At 55.2% G+C, this 16,435-nt stretch overlaps 7 protein-coding genes across 7 annotated transcripts; 4 read left to right on the top strand and 3 right to left on the bottom strand.

Moving 5' to 3' along the window:
* Nucleotides 1–15: 15 nt before the first annotated feature.
* On the bottom strand, nucleotides 16–975 carry BO86DRAFT_425754 (uncharacterized protein). Its single transcript, XM_025675496.1, has 2 exons — nucleotides 578–975; nucleotides 16–365 (listed from the first exon to the last, which is right to left on the bottom strand). Exons 1-2 carry the CDS (start codon nucleotides 909–911, stop codon nucleotides 85–87), a joined length of 615 nt encoding a protein of 204 aa, XP_025521989.1. The 5' UTR covers nucleotides 912–975; the 3' UTR covers nucleotides 16–84.
* Nucleotides 976–1,743: 768 nt separating this feature from the next.
* Nucleotides 1,744–3,567, top strand: BO86DRAFT_425750 (alpha-mannosyltransferase; the record flags this gene model as incomplete). The annotated part of the gene is made up of 2 exons (XM_025675495.1): nucleotides 1,744–3,015; nucleotides 3,098–3,567. The coding sequence occupies exons 1-2, from the start codon at nucleotides 1,758–1,760 to the stop codon at nucleotides 3,565–3,567; spliced, it is 1,728 nt and encodes a 575-aa protein (XP_025521988.1). The 5' UTR covers nucleotides 1,744–1,757.
* A 1,250-nt stretch (nucleotides 3,568–4,817) lies between these two features.
* Nucleotides 4,818–6,890, bottom strand: BO86DRAFT_373579 (uncharacterized protein; the record flags this gene model as incomplete). Its single annotated transcript, XM_025670386.1, has 1 exon — nucleotides 4,818–6,890. The coding sequence occupies exon 1, from the start codon at nucleotides 6,861–6,863 to the stop codon at nucleotides 4,818–4,820; it is 2,046 nt and encodes a 681-aa protein (XP_025521987.1). The 5' UTR covers nucleotides 6,864–6,890.
* Nucleotides 6,891–8,001: 1,111 nt separating this feature from the next.
* BO86DRAFT_460136 (uncharacterized protein) lies at nucleotides 8,002–9,641 on the top strand (the record flags this gene model as incomplete). Its single annotated transcript, XM_025677390.1, has 2 exons — nucleotides 8,002–9,426; nucleotides 9,513–9,641. The coding sequence occupies 2 exons, from the start codon at nucleotides 8,002–8,004 to the stop codon at nucleotides 9,639–9,641; spliced, it is 1,554 nt and encodes a 517-aa protein (XP_025521986.1).
* Nucleotides 9,642–12,684: 3,043 nt separating this feature from the next.
* Nucleotides 12,685–13,590, top strand: BO86DRAFT_326616 (DUF3632 domain-containing protein; the record flags this gene model as incomplete). Its single annotated transcript, XM_025668575.1, has 1 exon — nucleotides 12,685–13,590. The coding sequence occupies one exon, from the start codon at nucleotides 12,685–12,687 to the stop codon at nucleotides 13,588–13,590; it is 906 nt and encodes a 301-aa protein (XP_025521985.1).
* Nucleotides 13,591–14,306: 716 nt separating this feature from the next.
* On the top strand, nucleotides 14,307–14,939 carry BO86DRAFT_384143 (uncharacterized protein; the record flags this gene model as incomplete). Its single annotated transcript, XM_025670865.1, has 1 exon — nucleotides 14,307–14,939. The coding sequence occupies one exon, from the start codon at nucleotides 14,307–14,309 to the stop codon at nucleotides 14,937–14,939; it is 633 nt and encodes a 210-aa protein (XP_025521984.1).
* Nucleotides 14,940–15,665: 726 nt separating this feature from the next.
* On the bottom strand, nucleotides 15,666–16,174 carry BO86DRAFT_393720 (uncharacterized protein). Its single transcript, XM_025673078.1, has 2 exons — nucleotides 15,905–16,174; nucleotides 15,666–15,845 (listed from the first exon to the last, which is right to left on the bottom strand). Exons 1-2 carry the CDS (start codon nucleotides 16,080–16,082, stop codon nucleotides 15,700–15,702), a joined length of 324 nt encoding a protein of 107 aa, XP_025521983.1. The 5' UTR covers nucleotides 16,083–16,174; the 3' UTR covers nucleotides 15,666–15,699.
* Between the last annotated feature and the right edge of the window lie 261 nt (nucleotides 16,175–16,435).

Raw genomic sequence — 16,435 nt, 5'->3', positions numbered from 1 at the left:
TACGGAGGCTCCGTGGTGGTAGTAGTGTACGGAGGCTCCGTGGTAGTGGTGTATGGCGGCTCCGTGGTGGTTGTATACGGAGGCTCAGTGGTTGTTGTGTATGGAGGCTCTGTGGTAGTAGTGGTGTACGGAGGCTCCGTCGTAGTTGTGTATGGAGGCTCTGTAGTCGTGGTGGTAGTGTATGGAGGCTGTGTGGTTGTGGTGGTAGTATACGGAGGCTGTGTGGTTGTGGTGGTAGTATACGGAGGCTGTGTGGTTGTAGTTGCAAGTCGGGTTGTAGTGGTTGTTGTAACAGGGGGATTTGTTGTCGTAGTAGTTGCAACTCGGGTTGTAGTTGTTGTAGTTGTTGTTGTCGAGCATGTAAACTTGAAGGTGAAATACACCCACCAGTTGTTCGCAAAGACAATGGTTCCAGCAGTTCCTGTTTGAGTCCCAAGTGTTGGCGAGGTGAGTGACGCATGGGTCACGATTTTGTATTCAGTGTCATCACACTTGGATGTAATTGAGGAAATTGGGATCGTGCAGGTGGCAGTTGTTGCCCCGCTGTTGATGGTGCAGCTTCTATCCCTACCCGTACTGTAGGGATAACTGCCAGGGTTATTTGGAGGCGTTCCAGTCCCAATCCAGACATGGACTTCGTTGTATTTGAAATCCTTTGTCAGCGGATAGTTGACGATGAGGTTGGAACCGGACACCTGGAGCGACACGCTAGTCCCGTAATTGTTCTGGCCTACGATAAACGGGGCAGCTGAAGTCAAGGTTACTCCGGTCGGCGTAGTCGACTGTCGTGGGAAGATGGAATGCTTTTTGTTGCGGGCTCGGGGCAGCCAATTCTCTCGACCGGCAGCAACGAGAGTGGACAAGAGGTTCAGCACAATGAAGCTGAGCAACAGCTTGAAGTGGACTTTCATGTTGAAAGGCTCAAGAGACAAGAGTTGGAGACAAGACTCAGAGACTGTTCGTCAGTGGATTGACTGATTTGCCGTGTAGATGGATGCAGCGGTGTTGCTTAGGAGTCTTATATAGACGATCCTCTATGTTTCTACAGAGGCAGCAAAGTGAGTGACCCAAGTGATGACCTCACAAGCCTCCTTCTCGTATACATGAAACCTGCTGAGTCTATTTACAAGTCACGGTCTTATCTCTCTCTCTCTCTCTCTCTCCTGCCATTGTGGGTATCTTTGTGCTTTGTGTCAGTAGTAGTAAACCAATCCATCAACCGTCAGGATCAGTGGCAAGATCAATTGACTTTCTTTCACGCACTGAATACTAGAGCTTAATCGCACACAATAGTTCTAGCCTTCAGTATGAACATCGGTAGAATACCAACTCCGGTCAGAAGTGTTGTCATGCTCCTAACAGAGTTCGTCTACAGAGTTCAAAGTTCGCCAGAGTTCTGAGAACCAGACCTGCACACCGGATCGTGCCACACCTCGAGTCTCGAGCTGGCGGGAGGCTCACTCTATCCTGAAGAGATGGAGACAGACCGTCTGGTTCCGATTCGGTTTCTTTGTTCTCTTCAGGTGAAATTCGCGCGACAATCTAGACCGGGATAGACAATGTGAAGAGCACGGGGTTCCACATCGATACGGGAAGCCTTCGACGTCAAGACCACATCCTAGACATGGGCATTGGCTCTGGAATCTAGAGCATCTCAGAGCTATATGCTATAAGAGATCTCGTCTCATAGTGAAGCGGCGTTTCATCATCAACGCCCACCACTTGATTCCTACTCGCGGCCCCCAGGCTTCAGTCCGATGTTTACTCTCTCGCATTTCCCCAACCAAACCCGACGGGGTTCAATCCTATCTAGGGCACTGCTCATCGCCCTTCTAGTAGGGTACTGCTTCAAAGCGACCCTGCTCACCATCGAGTACCACCATGCAGGGCTCTGTACGCCTCCTCTCTCTAAACGACAGGATCCAACCGCTGCAATTGCAGACACCCACCCCCAAAGCCCACTAGCTCTAGGCAACCCACCTCCCTCCAGCAACACCCTCCCCAGCTTCGACCGCACGAACTTCACCAAGAGCCTCTCCCACCTCCTCTCCCTCCTCCCCGACTCTTCTCAGGCCCAAGACCTCACCAGCCCCATCACCAGCACGGGCGAGGCCAAGCTTCATGAACTCGGCCTCCGCACGCGTGTTTTCCGCTCCCTCTTCGCCGCCTGGGAAGCCGTGCACCTCGTCCCAACAGCCACCAGCCCCCTTACCCGTGATGACATCCTGCAAGTCCTCCAAGCCTACCCCTCTATCGCACACGACCTCCAAACCGACACCCCCACCCTAATGCACAGCTACGAGACCCTCCGCACCTTCTACACGCAGCTCTCCACGCGTCTCTTCGACTGGACGACCCCCTACTTCCCCTCGCACGCCACGCTGCACACGCAATTCCACAATGGCGGAAGAGGCCTTGTTCTGACCGCGGGCGACAAACAAGCGCCCTACGTGCTCACCTCCCTCCAATCCCTCCGGCAACAAGGTTGCACTCTGCCGGTCGAAATCATGTACCTGGGCGACGACGACCTCAGCGAAGACGCCCGCGACGCCCTCGAAGCGATCCCAGACGTCATCACGCGCGACCTATCCCCAATGGTATCCGACGCAGGCTGGACGCTGCGCGGCTGGGCGGCCAAGCCCTTCGCCATGCTGCTGTCCAGCTTCCGCGAAGCGATCTTCATCGACGCCGACGCGCTGTTCCTCACCAACCCGGCGGACCTGTTTCACGACCCCGGCTACGTCCAGACGGGGGCTCTCTTCTTCAGGGACCGGCTGCTCATGCCCGGGGAGAAGCGCGCGTGGCTGCGGCAGGTGCTGCCCGCGCCGTTATCGCGCGCGGTGCACCGCAGCCGCATGTGGACGGGCCAGAGCATCCACATGCAGGAGTCCGGCGTCGTGGTCGTCGACAAGTGGCGCCATTTCGTGGCGTTGCTGCTGGTGACGCGCCTGAATGGGCCGGATCGCGACGGCGATAAGGCCTCCGGCAAGGTCGGCGTTTATGATATGGTTTACGGTACGTCTCTCTCTCTCTTCTGTCTTTTGCCCTTGTGGCTTTCTATGGGGGTGTGGGAAGGGCCGGGCTTACGCATGAACAGGCGATAAAGAAACCTTCTGGCTGGGCTGGGAGCTGGTTGGGGATACGGACTACGCGTTCCACGAGGGCGCCGCGGCGGTCATGGGCACGGCGCAGGTGAACCGCGCTCGAGGGACGGGGAACGAGACTGCCGAGGAGGCTGATGCTGGGAGTGGCAATCCCGAAGACCCCCGGTTCCGCATCTGCGCGCCGCAGCTGCTGCACCTGGGGACGGACGGCCGGCCGATGTGGTTCAACGGGTGGCTGCTCCCGAACAAGTACTCGGACGACCCGCGCCAGCAGCCGGCGGCCTTCGAGGCGTTCATCACGGAACCGGCGGATGCGACGGCCGTGGGGGCGTGGAAGCTCCAGCAGAATAATGTCTGCTGTCTGGAGGCGGACCAGGTCGGGAGGTTCAGCGCCGCGGAGAAGACGGTGCTGGAGGGGGTGGTGCAGATTGCGAAAGAGGTGGGTGCTATTGGTGAGGAGTGACTTGGGATGTATGCATTACTTGAGTCAGAGTTGAGAACATAATCTATTTGCTCCAAGGGTTCTTCAAACTGGTACCGTAAATGTGAATTTGTGATGAAGACAGAACACCACCCACCCCTGGCTTAGGGTTTGGCATACCGCAGACTCTCCCACCACGACCTAACCTCAGTGTGCTCAACACGTCACCACCAGCCACTCCCCATCGATCCAAAACTCAATTCCTGATTACCTTTGTTCAAGGATCAACATTTCCGACGATACCCAAGATCTAGAAATCTCCAACCCACGGATTCACACCCCTCAAAAGAACGGTCTGCCGGCCAGATAAGAGTGGCAGTGACAAGGATCCTCGGCCCGCCGCCCCACCGGAGTCTTCACCCGGCCAATGGTCGCAGCATCGAGAGGGAATGATCCCATGGACTCGGGGAGTGCACTTTTAATCCAGACTGGGAAATGAGTTCTAGATTGCTCGATTTCTCTTCCGGGGGTTGGTGGTGACTATTGCGTGCGCGCGTTGGTGGAGAGGTGTAGCGGTCTTCGATATCGATCTCGACCTCATCGAGCTTGATGTCGATGTCGATTGCAATCTCCATGTCGATTGATGCCGCTCGGAGGACGACTTCACGCGTCATCACTGTCCTACTTCTGGAGAAGTAAGCTATGGATGCACCTCGCACGTTGACGTGTTTTGGCTCTGATTTGCCGGCTTGTCATTATCCACCAAATGGATGGCATAGGTGGCTGGCTGTCTGAGAACGGGTCTGGGCGTGTCTCCCATCCCTGAAGCGAGAATTTGATCAATCGAACTGGCATCATGAGGTCACTCGAGACAAGCTTGGGATCTTGGTCTTCGGGCCGGCTGGTGTCCGCGAAGATCTGTACAGTGCTAGGCGTGTCTTTGAGGGTTGAATGATGGCCCCCCTCTCTATGAGGAAACCATCAGAGGGGGATTGCGAGCCTGAGACAGAGACGTGGATCGCTTGGGCCTTGTACCACATACAAGGTAGGTAGGTAGCGTGCTCGACGCGGAAAGATCAAGATTCAACCAGTTGGTTTTGTTCTACGAACTTCTCCGCGGCCTTCACGCTCAAACTACAGTCTACGAACACGCGCTCCTACGTTTTACTTTATTCGCTAGCAGCATAATTGCAGATAACATTAAACCGAACATTAAACAAAACAGTAAAGTACAACACCATTCCCAGAATCCCTACCACATAAGCCATGTATCACACATCAAACACCCGAACCTAGTACAGCCAGTCGGCACACATGCCGGTGTGGCGATCGTAGAGGGCCCCGTCGGGGCACTCGGGCTCCCCGAAGCCGGTCGGGGGGCAGTACTCGAAGTTGAGGCAGTCGCCGCTCTCGAGGGCGCACTGCTTGCCGTTAAACACCTGGCCGGGGGGGCAGGCGGGCGGGGTGATGGCGACACACTGCTTGGAGGCGGGGACGAAGACGGTGCCGGGCAAGCAGTTGGGCAGCTTCTCGGCGACGCACTTGCGGCCGTTGAAGCGCATGCCGAGGGGACACTCGGGCTCGAAGGGGTGGGCGCACTCCTCGCCGTCGAAGACCAGGCCGTCGTCACAGAGGGGCTCGGTGCCGACGCAGGTCGTGCCGTCGAAGCTGGTGCCGGGGGGACACTCGGGTCGGTTCTCGGAGACGCACTCGCCGTCGACCAGGTGGTAGCCCGGCTCGCACTCCAGCGGCACCGTGCTGATGCACTTGCCGTTCACCCACTTGTGGTCCGCGGGGCAGGTCGGGTTCTTGCGCGAGACGCACTGCTTGCCGTCGAAGAGGGTACCCTTGGGGCACGTGGGGACGCCGACGATGCAGCCGCCGGTGGCGGAGAGGGTCAAGCCCGAGGGGCACTTGGGGACGCTGGTGGTGATGCAGTCGCCGGAGCCGTTGGGGACGCTGCCCGTCGGGCACGAGGGGGTGCTGGTGGCGACGCAGCGGGAGCCGTCGAAGACGGTGTCCTCGGGGCACGAGGGGAAGTGTGGGGTCACGCAATCCTCGCCGTCGAAGGTGCTGCCGTCCTCGGGACAGATGGGCTGCAGCTCGGAGACGCAGTTCTCGCCGTCGAAGGTGAAGCCGTCCTCGCAGGCGGGCAGTTCGACGCTGACGCAGATGGTGCCCTCGAGGCGGGTGCCGGGCAAGCAGTTGGGCTCTTCGGTGGAGATACACACGCTACCGGTAAGGGTCAGGCCGGGGGGGCAGGCAGGCTGCTCGGTCGAGGTGCAGACGCCGCCCTCGAGGACGTGACCGGGAGGACATTCGGGTTGCTCGATGCTGACACAGCGGTTGCGCTCGAGCTTGGAGCCGGGGGGACATTGCGGGATGCGCACAGGCTGCTTCTGGCAGTGCTGGCCCACCTTGGTGGTGCCGGGGGGGCACTTGCCGGTCTCATCAGTGTCAAAGACACAGACCTCGCCGTCCCAGATCATCTCGGAGGGACAGCAGCGGGCCGTGCCGGAGGCGAAGTCGGCGGAGAATTCGCTGCCAGGCGGGCAGGTGGCTTCCTCGGTCATGACACACTTCTTGCTCACCGGGTCGAGCTCACTGCCGGGAGGGCAGGCAGGCTTCTCAGAGGTGACGCACTTGCCGGTGGTGGGGTTGAAGGTGGTGTCGGGGGGGCACGAGGGACCGGTCTCGTCGACACAGACGCCATCCTTGCTGAGGACAGTGCCGTCCTCGCAAGTGGGGCGGATGGTCGAGACGCAGTTCTTGAAGTTGTCGTGAAACTCAGTGTCGGAGGGACAGATGGGGGGCTGGACGCTGATGCAGTTGCCGCCGCAGGTGATCAGGCCGTGAGGGCATTCGGGCTGCTTAGTGCTGACGCAAGACTTGCCATTGAACTTGTAGTTCTCCGGGCAGCCGGGGATCTGGGTGGATTGACAGACTTTGCCGTTGTACTCTTGCCCCGAGGGACAGGTGGGAGGGCCAGCCACACAGGTCTTGCCCTTCAGCACGGTGGGAGGAGGACAGATGGGGAGTTCAGTCGCGATACAGATGCTGCCGTTGTAATCGCTGCCATCGGGGCAGATGGGCTTGATGGTCGACACACACTTGTCGCCCTTGCGAACAAAGTTCTCCGGGCAGTTGGGAACACCCAGGACACAGTTCTTGCCATCGAACTCGGTTCCCTCGGGACAACACTTGACCAAGCCAGAGGCAGGGTCCTGCAAAGGACGGATGTCATCCAGAGTGTACTTGGTCTTGCCGGGCAGCTTGGCCTGAACCTGGGCAGCACTCAGGGCCACCAGAACGGCCAACAAAGACCCCAACTTAGCCATGATGTGTGGCTGTGATGGGAAAGGTAGTTGGAGACAAAGGATGAGAGGATGAGGGTGATGAAAAGCAGGAAGCTATCGGGAAGTGAGGGTATTTATACCACGACTGTCCTCGTAGCGACGATAGATTCTCTCTGGCTTCTCCGCGCCCAGTCCTCATGTATCAATACTGATCGGATTTGCATCTCCGCCTCAGTTCAGCTTGAGCCACTCAATCAAGTGGATCAGATGCCGATCACTCCGGTTCTAGGAATGGGGAGCTGGCGGTGTACGTATTTGTCTCTGTGTACAAGCGATGAGATCCTACACCGATCAACTAGTCCAACTACAGTACAGGGAGCAGGTGGATAGCTGTGGGCTCAGCTGAAGTGCTGAACTAAAGTCAGCTCCGCTTGAAGTAGAGTAGCATTTTCGAACAAAAGGCAGAGTGGGGACGGGACGTCGGTATGTGATCTGTGATCGACAGAGAAGGGCGCGCATGGAGGAAAAAAGTCCCGACACGATTGACACTAAATTCGATGTGATCGCTCGGATTCTGCAGCTCAAGTTTGAGTGTCTGGTGTGTATTGAGGGTATTGAGGGTATTTATTGATGGTATTGAGGGTATTGAATGCATGACAGTGGGGCGTCAATCGCAGGCGGGGCGGAGCGAACCTGCCTTAGCGCCAGCCAAACCCTCATTAGCAATTGATTAGACAGAGTTAGCTGCCAAACACCCCAACCCCCGAGATGCTCCGCGCGCATCGATCGCCTCGGTTAATCTGAGCTGACGAATTTGGTCATTGCTCCGTGAGACGTACAGCAGATGTGGGGATCTCCAAGGGATCAGCATCTGAAGTATACGTACTGTGGAAGTCCGTGTATTGTCGATGGCCGTATGAATGTGACTGGAGTCTACTACCAGCCCTCTTCGTGGTTAATGGCAGAGGAAGACCCATGGGATCTTAGGGCAAGTCGAACTGGAAAAGCCTTGCTTTTGTGAAATTGCGCGCAGGCTTCCACAGCCTATGACATGTTGTCTCAGTCCCTATAAAGTAATCACCGAACACCCTACCCACCTACCACAACCAATTCATCTTTCTTTTCTCTGAGTTCAACCCCATATCTGTGCTCTTTTACCGTGCAGCAAGAGGACGGCGATATGCTTTTCCAAGCCACCCTTTTTGCCGCCTTACTAGGCACCACGGTGGCCAGCAGCGGCTCCAACTCCAAATGTCTATCCTCCAACACGGTCGGGACTGCCAACTACCAGCTCTGCTGTCCTGAAGGCCAAGGCTCCGGAAAAGGAACTGTGGGTGACTCGGTCTTCGAATTCGCCTGCGGTCAGTATTACGCCGGCAAAAGTGGCTCCGGCACGCAGCACCGACAGGTGAACAGTGCGAAGGACTGCGCCCAGCTCTGTTCGAGTCCGGACTGTCCCGGAGCCTCCTGGCACAGCACCGGAAAGAAATGCTTCGTGTTAGGCAGCGGAAACACAGACTACGCGCCCTACTCGCCGGCAAAGGATTGGATGGTTCTGACCAAGTCTGCGGAGACCCCTGAGGACCCCGACCCGGAGGAGGACTGCAAGGAGTTTATCGATGCAGCCAAGGAAACTGCCGCTGCGCAATGTACCTCGGAGAAGGAGCAACAGAAGAAGGAGTGCGAGAGCAACAAGGCCAGCGCTCTCACCGAGGCCAAGGCTCAATGCGAAGCCGAGAAGGCTCAACTCAAAGAGCAAGCCGCCACCGCGGCAAGCCAATGTGAAACGGACAAGGCCGCTGCGCTGGAGCAGTGCACGGCCGAGAAGGAGCAGGTTCGTGGGGAGGAGAAAGCCAAGTGCGAAGCTGAGAAGGCTGAACTCACCAACGGCGCCACCGCCAGCGCAGAGCAATGCGAGGCCGACAAGGCTGCGGCGCTCGCAGGCGCCAGCCAACAATGTGCGACCGAGAAGGAGCAGCTTCGACAGGAGGGAGAAGCGCAGTGCAAGTCTGAGAAGGAGGCGGCCAGCTCTCAGTGCGACAAAGAGAAGAATGAAATTCGCCAGCAGGGCGACAGCAAGTTGCAGCAGTGCCAAGCTGATAAAGACAGCGCTGTCGCCAATGCCAACGCCCAATGTGCCACGGAGAAGGATCAGCTTCAGTTGCAATGCAAGTCCGAGAAAGACGCCGCCGCCTCTCAATGTGAGAAGGAGAAGAATGAGATCCGCCAGCAGGGAGAAAACCAGCTGCAGCAGTCCAAGTCCCAGTGTGAAGCCGAGAAGGCAGGCCTCCAGCAGAAGATCAAGGAGTTGGAGGCAAAGGCCTCGTCGGTGGGCAGTGGCTTGGCTGGTGGTCAGTGGCTGTCGGTCGATGAGAAGTGTCGCAGCAACAGCTGGAGAAGTCTCTGCGACGGCACCTGTTCTCAACGACAGTTTACCCTTGGGGGTGTGGATTTCCAGGTCAAATGTAATGTCCGCACCAACGGGGCGGTTGAAGAGATCTGGTGGTACCGCCAATCGATCCTGGAATGTGCTGAAGCATGTGCCTTGAATCCCCGTTGCTTGGGAGTGGGATGGAGGAGCTTCGGCGGTGAGCCTGAGAAGGGAGTAAGTAGCCCTAAATGCCCTTGAAGTTCTTGAGGTTCTTGAAGTTTCTGGGATTGTCGCAGTGTGCTAACATCAAAACCAACCAGGTCTGCCATGCTAATATCAAATGGGATCATATTTACCAGCTCGTCAATACTGCCTTCCCTCACTCCGGTGGTGAGCATCTTATCTACGCCAAGGGTCGCATCACTCCGACGGGAGCTCCTGGCACCTGAGAATGCTAAAGGACGTTTACTAGCCACATGTTTGTATCCAAGGAAGCCAATTCCTTCCTAGATTTCAATTTTATGAATTTATCAAGCCGAAGTGAGAGTCCATTGTAACATACTGGCATTACTCCCGACCATCGCCACGATTCCTCCTGAAGCCTGGAGACACACGCAGGGCAAGGGAAGCACCGTACAGTACACGTTGTGGAAGATCGAGTACGGTACGGTGACGGTATAGTAAATCTGATCGGGAATCTTCTTCCATAGCTGAAAAGATAAGGGGGGCCAGGAAGATCGTCGGTGGGGTTCGCGCGGTTTGCTCGGAAAAGTCACCTTCGTTCCATACCGGAGTGCGTATGAGCGATACGTAGCTCTAGAATTGATTCTAGGTTGAGCTTTACCTTTCAGGAAGACCTCGATTGCCGAAGCAGACTTTCTTTTCCTCTTTTCATTTTTTTTTTTTATTTTTGCTTGGTTAGTATCCACAATGGAAGGTTCTCAGTGTTCACCGCTGTTCATTGTATCTGGAGCTAGTAATGAAATCTGGTACGTTTCGGCACCGGCCCGTCTTTTCCATAACAAAACATGGTTTGCAAGCTGTCATTTTGCCCATCACTGGACTGGGTAAAAACGTAATTCCCATGACTACCTCTACCGTCGGTCAGGTCTGTATGGAGACATATATGGAGAATGTCCAGAACAGGTAAAAAGCCTCATTGACCTGCAAGACGAACCTAGCCCCAGTCGGAAGATCCCACCCCACCGAGCTTTAGGCGAGATCGCCCGGAATTATACCGCAGTTTGAGACATGGGATTGCTGAGAAGCTGCACACTCGCTGGGGAAGATGTGGAGCTGAGAGATGGTGTTGCTTTTTCGATCTTTCTTCCTCAGCTGCTGTCTAAGGCCAATCACGGAGCTACGGAGTAGAAACGATCGATCTACAACCCTCTTGCTCTTTTCTTCGACTAGTGCGGGAGCTGTCCTGAAAACCTGACTGCAGATCACCCTGTCGCTCGGTCCTCGAGCTGCATCGGACTGCACTGCGGAGATCGCCGGCTAGGTGGGAGGTGACGTCTACCTTCGAATCAGCATCTTTTGATCGCGACCGTGGCTATCAGAGCTTGGAGGTCTCCGTGCTCGTGACAAGTGAAATCGGTCGGGAATCAAAAACAAATAGGAAAATCAAAGAAACAAATAAAACGAAAAAGAGAAGAAAAGAGGTGCTAACCACAGCATCCTTTCACCACAGGTAGACTACCCGATCCACTTCTGTACTCTGAGATATACAGTATCAAGGCTCTGTACCGGAAGTGTTCGAGGTAGAATCAGAAGAATAAGCGGTCATTCCGCTAGTCCGGTCGGAGGAGTTTACAAAAACTAGCTAAACTACTACTGATGTTGATTGCATCCTGGATCCTGTTCTATGGACAGCTCACCTAAGGTACTCATTTTTTACATCATCCCACTCCTCACGCATTTTCTCGAGTATCCATGGTTGGAATGTACTACCTAGTAGTAGTACGGTAGACCCGAACTGGGCAAAATCCCCATCATGGCCCTACTCCTTACCTTGGATTGCAGATAACCTCAGTGACCATTCTCCGCGCTCCACTGGTGGAAGTACTAACAGATAGCAAAGCAGATCTGGCTGTGAAATCTATTGCACCCATCATGTTATATAGCATATATGAGAACATTTCTGCTTAACGAGTAGAGTTTTACTGTATCGCAGGCTTTCTAGAAGGCACTACCCAAATGGGGCTGTATATCAATCTCGGAGACTTGTAAAGCTCGTGGCCACGGAGGGTACCGACCCCTGCAGCTTATCATTGTGAACATGCACTGCACTCTTCAATACCTTGAATGTCGTAGAATCTATGAATGGTTATTTCGCAATATGATTAACGAGGTTATATCTAAGGTTGTAACGTTTAATTTACGTTGACACCACAATGTCTTCCAGCCTGGAAGGTCATCGATTAGGTATAGACGTAGTTTCGGTTTCTCGTCCTCCTCTTCAGAGCGTCCAGACCCCAAACTCATATTCCAAGTGGAAGAAGCACTCGCATATCCGAGAAAGGGGCATTCTGTTCAAATCTCACGGATACGATCACCAAGATATCGGCGAGTTTCACACACAAGTGCTTATCTATCTCAGCGCTAATGTGACGTATACCTAAAAGCTCCTCCCGCCGCATCAGCCAATGCTCAGTGCTTGATAAAGACAGGCCAACTGATTCACGGTGAATGTCATTCAAAATATGGCTAACATTCACTAATGGTCAAAATGGTATAGGCCATAACCACAACCAGGACCGTGCGTCATCGGGAGTTCTGTGGATTGATCCAGTACCCACGCCAATGCAATATCTCGTTATTCGCTCGAAGAAGAATGTCCCACGTTGTCCTTAGTCGCTCCAAGGCTGCAGCCTGTCATGCTAGGTCCCATTCTGACGAGCCCGCAGTGGAGCGTGAGCACAAAGCTAGCAGATTGGTTTGTATGCGATGTGCTTGGAGTCAGGCAGCGTGCTTTCTTCGTGGCTAGTCGCAGAAATGGTCGATCAAGCATTAAACATCGTGATACAATACGTGGTGCACGACGACAACCCCACACGCTATCCTAAGATTGCTCCTCCGCGCCCCACTCATTACCTGCCCCATAAACAAGCAGTGTTCCCTCTTCAGCCCTACACTGGACATCGGCTGATGGTCTGGCTGCGCTCAATTAGCCAAGTCTCTACCGTACAAAGACCTCAAGTAGGTATATTTCATGTGACTTACCTTTTGTCTAGTCATCTATGAGACGGGTACTCCGCGACAGAGTGAAGACTTTCTCCAATCGAGTGCAAGCAACAAAGATAGACTTTCCTCTTTATCGGGATTGTCTACTCAGAGTCGAGGAAATCCAGGATGAAGACGTCTATATAAACCACTCACCGCTGCCACTATTCAAAGCTTCAACCTTCCAATCTTAATAAGGTGTAAACTACCCCCCTATTGAGTCTCCAATCATCAACCTCTGCTACAACTGACATCATGGACGGAATCATGGCAGGTCGAGTCCGGGAGCTCGGCTTTGGGGCGCGGCTCATGGCACGCCGGGAGTTCTGGATCATCCACGCGCTGGTCAACAACCCCGACAAGACCCCAGAGGAGGCCATCCAGGAACTCCTCCGGGAGCGCAACAGCCAGTTCCAGCAGCGGCGAGATTCCACCCGGACCTACGTGCGGGACCGGCTGAACCAGCAGCATGCCTTTCACACGATGCAGTCGATCTGCGAGCTCGCGTATCTCCTCCCTGCCGACGAGCAGATCAAACTATTGCAACTGGTCACGAGGCTGCAACGGAAGGCGGTCCCCGAGTCGGTCATGCGCGGTGGCATCGTGAAAGTCGCGTTCGCTGACCGGATGTGGCTCGATCTCCCCTGCCTGCGCGAGTACATCAGCCACCGGTTCTCATTCGCCCCGCTGGCCATATTCAAGGGGTTCCCGACGTGCCGGTGCACCGGGATGCAGAACCGCGCGCCCTGCGGGGATCACTGCCGGGACTACCCGCCGCAGGAGGTGCAGGAGTGGGAGAATCGCAACGCCTTCATCGCCCAGCTGACGAATTGTATCCCGCGGCTCGGCCATCGCATGGACTTCACCCGGTTGGGGTTCCGGCTGTGCGTCCGCGCGTTCGAGAATGCAGACGTCAACGCGCTAGAGGAAGAGGCCGTCCGCGCCGCTTGCTTCTGGTTCGCCCTCGCGGGGAATCCCATGTGGGACACCTGCGTGGCCGGGGATCAAGTGGATGAGCCGGAGTCTGAACAGCCAAAAGCCTTCGACCGAGCGCGCTGGGCCGGCTGGAAAAATGCGATCAACTCCTTCGGGGTGCACTTGGTGCGGCGAAGTACGCAGGCGCTGATGAAAGATGCATTGGCAGCGATGGACGAGGCGGAGCGTGCACAATGAACAATGGCATTGTGTGTTGGGTGGAGTCGTGGAGTCATGAAGTAGAACAAAGAAGCCCTCTCTCACCTCCACACCTCTGTCCGCATGTCCAACACCCATGCAACGCACAAGTGACTCCATCGTCGCTATTTTGATATTCGGAATGAAGGTAATTCCATCAATAACACCTAACAAAAGATACTTTTGTTTTAATTAGCTGATTCAGCCAACATCTTCGTCCACAATCCACCTTGAAAAGAGGCTTTATCACTCCCAACGCTAATAGCTGGAGATTTCCGCTATACCTCAAAGCCACAGCAAGCCTCAATTCACACAACCACAAAACCTTGCGAAGCCGACAAGATCAATGTCAACAAAGCTCTACCTCCCTAAACTTATAAATATCTCATTGACCCCAAGTCCTTCCATCCCTTTCCCTTTCCCCCTCTCTTATCAGCTCATTTCTCGCAACGCCTAAGGCATACGAACAACCTTGTAAACCCACCTTGACGGTAGTTCTGCGCGCGAACAGATCCAAGCACAAACCCAGATTTCCAAGAACAAGAACAAGAACAAGAACAAGAACAAGAACAAGCAAACAGAAGGTGACCCTTTCTCTGAACTGCTCCTCTCAGGCTAACACTACCTCCCTCGAATACTCATAGCCGTCAGCTACAACCACAGCCACAACCACAACCAGACCCCCACAGGAACTCAGCCATCCAGGAGCCGGCAAGATGGAATGCTACGGGCTCACGCGCACCCCGCACTACGGCTACGAGGCCTACCGGCATCAGAACTCGTCCCCGCGGTCGACCTGGGAATCGCTCATCAGGGGTTACTTCCCGCCGCACGAGGGGTTCGTGATCAAGACGGGCAGCCCGGAGCCGGTGCACAGCGCGCAGGCGCACGGCGGGCAGTACGAGGGGCGCGGGTACGACTGGCTGACGGTGCACAGCGCGGGCACGGGGACGCACCTGACGCTGATCGGGGGCCACAGCGCCTTCAAGGGCACGGACTGGCCGTACCTGCTGTCGATGTGGCCGCACAACGACGCGCGGCACCCGCGCTTCTCCTTCGCGGGCATCGTCCAGGGCGACTGGGTCCGGTTCTACGTCCACCACCCGCAGTACGGCTTCTGGGCCCTGGGGCTCCGCGGCCTGGGCGCGAAGTCCGCCTTCGACAACCGCACCGACGCGTCCTGGATCCACCAGTTCCTGGCCCAGTTCCGCCTCTTCGCGCGCACCCCCGAGCGCATCTGCGAGACCTCCCTCCAGGAGTTCGGGTTGCCGTATAATCGGCTGTCCGCGGACGGGCGGTGGCGCGCCCTCGCGGATTATTGTTTGCCGCAGCGGGCGATGACGTTTTGATGCTTGTGTGGTGAGGTCACGGCCATGAAGGTGGGTAGAGTTTGTAATGGATGTGTCTTGTCTGTGTTTGTATTCGGAAGAGGTGTGGCTGGCCGGCAAAGGTATAGAGCGTGCCTGGATTGCACGCCGCCGGCTGAGAAAAGTTCTGTTACTGGTTCAAAAGTTCTTGGAAATCCCCTGGAAGAGGGAAGTATAGTGTGTGGGTATCTGGGTAAACGCAACGCACTGGGTGTCTCTCTAATTTCATTGCAGTTCATATTGTGTATCTCTGTACATACGTATAGTTGAGAATGAGATTTTTTTTTCTTTTCTTTTCTTTTCTTTTCTTGTTTCTCTCTTTGCCGTTCCTGTCTTTGGGATACTGCTACCCCTTCTCTCGCAGGTGGTAATTCAAACACTCTAGTAGGTAGGAAACTCTAGTAGGTAGGAACAGTTACACACCGGATTTTTCTAATTCAGCTATGCCCAAACAAACAACAGACAATCTACTACACCATCTCTACATTCAAGCGAACAAGGTATGCACCCCACCCATCCCTACCAACTGCCCAAACAATCCCGACTGGGCGGAGCTTGTCCCCAATAAAGTGATTACTAACCCACCCCCAAAGCCCCAAGTCCGCCCGCCAAGACAATCCATACAACCACGGCACAAAGAAACATAGTATTCCATTCATTATCCATTATTCATATGTCACACACTCAAAGACCCGCTTTCATCCTCGTTGACACCCTCTCTATCTCTTCTCTCCCCGGTTCCTCACATCTCAAACCCGATCCCCGCGCCGTGGTCGGGCGACTTCAGGATCCGGTCGTACTGCCGGTCGGCCATGAAGTCCGCGCGGGCGATCTCGGCGGGGCTGGGGTGGTGGGAGTCGCGTTTGCCGTGGTGGTCGTGGTGGGTGCCTGGAGCAATTATTGGAGGTTAGCAGGGTGAGTAGAGGAGCGAGGGGATAATGTCGTACCTTCGTGGGCTACGGCTGGCGGTGCAGGGGCCCTCGGGTCGTGGGGTTCTTGTTGGTGGTCGTGGGGGTGTTGCTGCTGTGGCTGCTCGGGTACTTGGGCGTGGTGGTTGTCCTGGGAGGGGTGTTTCTTGTGGTGCAGGTGCAGGGCGTCTTCAGCTTTGTGCAGGAAACTCGACATTGTGGTGGTCGGTATAGTGTAATGTGTAGCTTAGTGCAAAGAGACTTCGGTTTGATGTAACTAGGTGTTGTAAGGTTCGAGATTAAGATTTCTTGGCTAGCTGGGCGTTCGACCTGCCATCCGACGCATTCTTTATACCCGGAAGGGGTATCGGGAACATGACGTAAATCCGATAACGTGCTGGCTTCAGTAAAGATATGGGATGATGTCCCCGGCTACTATTTTCTCCGCTGCCCATTTGGCCTTGTTGACGTCATCGCGGGGATGTGGTGGTTGCAACGTCGAATGAGGCCTGATAGACGGTTCGGAACGCGCGGCATGGAGGCAGCAAAGAGTCCGACTGCAAGCAGTTT

Source organism: Aspergillus japonicus, assembly GCF_003184785.1.
Source record: "Aspergillus japonicus CBS 114.51 unplaced genomic scaffold BO86scaffold_118, whole genome shotgun sequence".
Classification (NCBI taxonomy): domain Eukaryota; kingdom Fungi; phylum Ascomycota; class Eurotiomycetes; order Eurotiales; family Aspergillaceae; genus Aspergillus; species Aspergillus japonicus.
This window is presented reverse-complemented; position numbering and strand designations above follow the sequence as displayed.

Excerpts from the sequence above, each read along its gene's own strand:
- BO86DRAFT_393720 (XM_025673078.1), bottom strand. The coding sequence starts at position 16,082 with ATGTCGAGTTTCCTGCACAAAGCTGAAGACGCCCTGCACCTGCACCAC. Across the intron at positions 15,846-15,904 it reads GCCAGCCGTAGCCCACGAAG|GCACCCACCACGACCACCAC; the intron begins GTACGACATTAT and ends TAATTGCTCCAG.
- BO86DRAFT_425754 (XM_025675496.1), bottom strand. The coding sequence starts at position 911 with ATGAAAGTCCACTTCAAGCTGTTGCTCAGCTTCATTGTGCTGAACCTC. Across the intron at positions 366-577 it reads CCCTGGCAGTTATCCCTACA|TTTACATGCTCGACAACAAC; the intron begins GTACGGGTAGGG and ends TTCACCTTCAAG.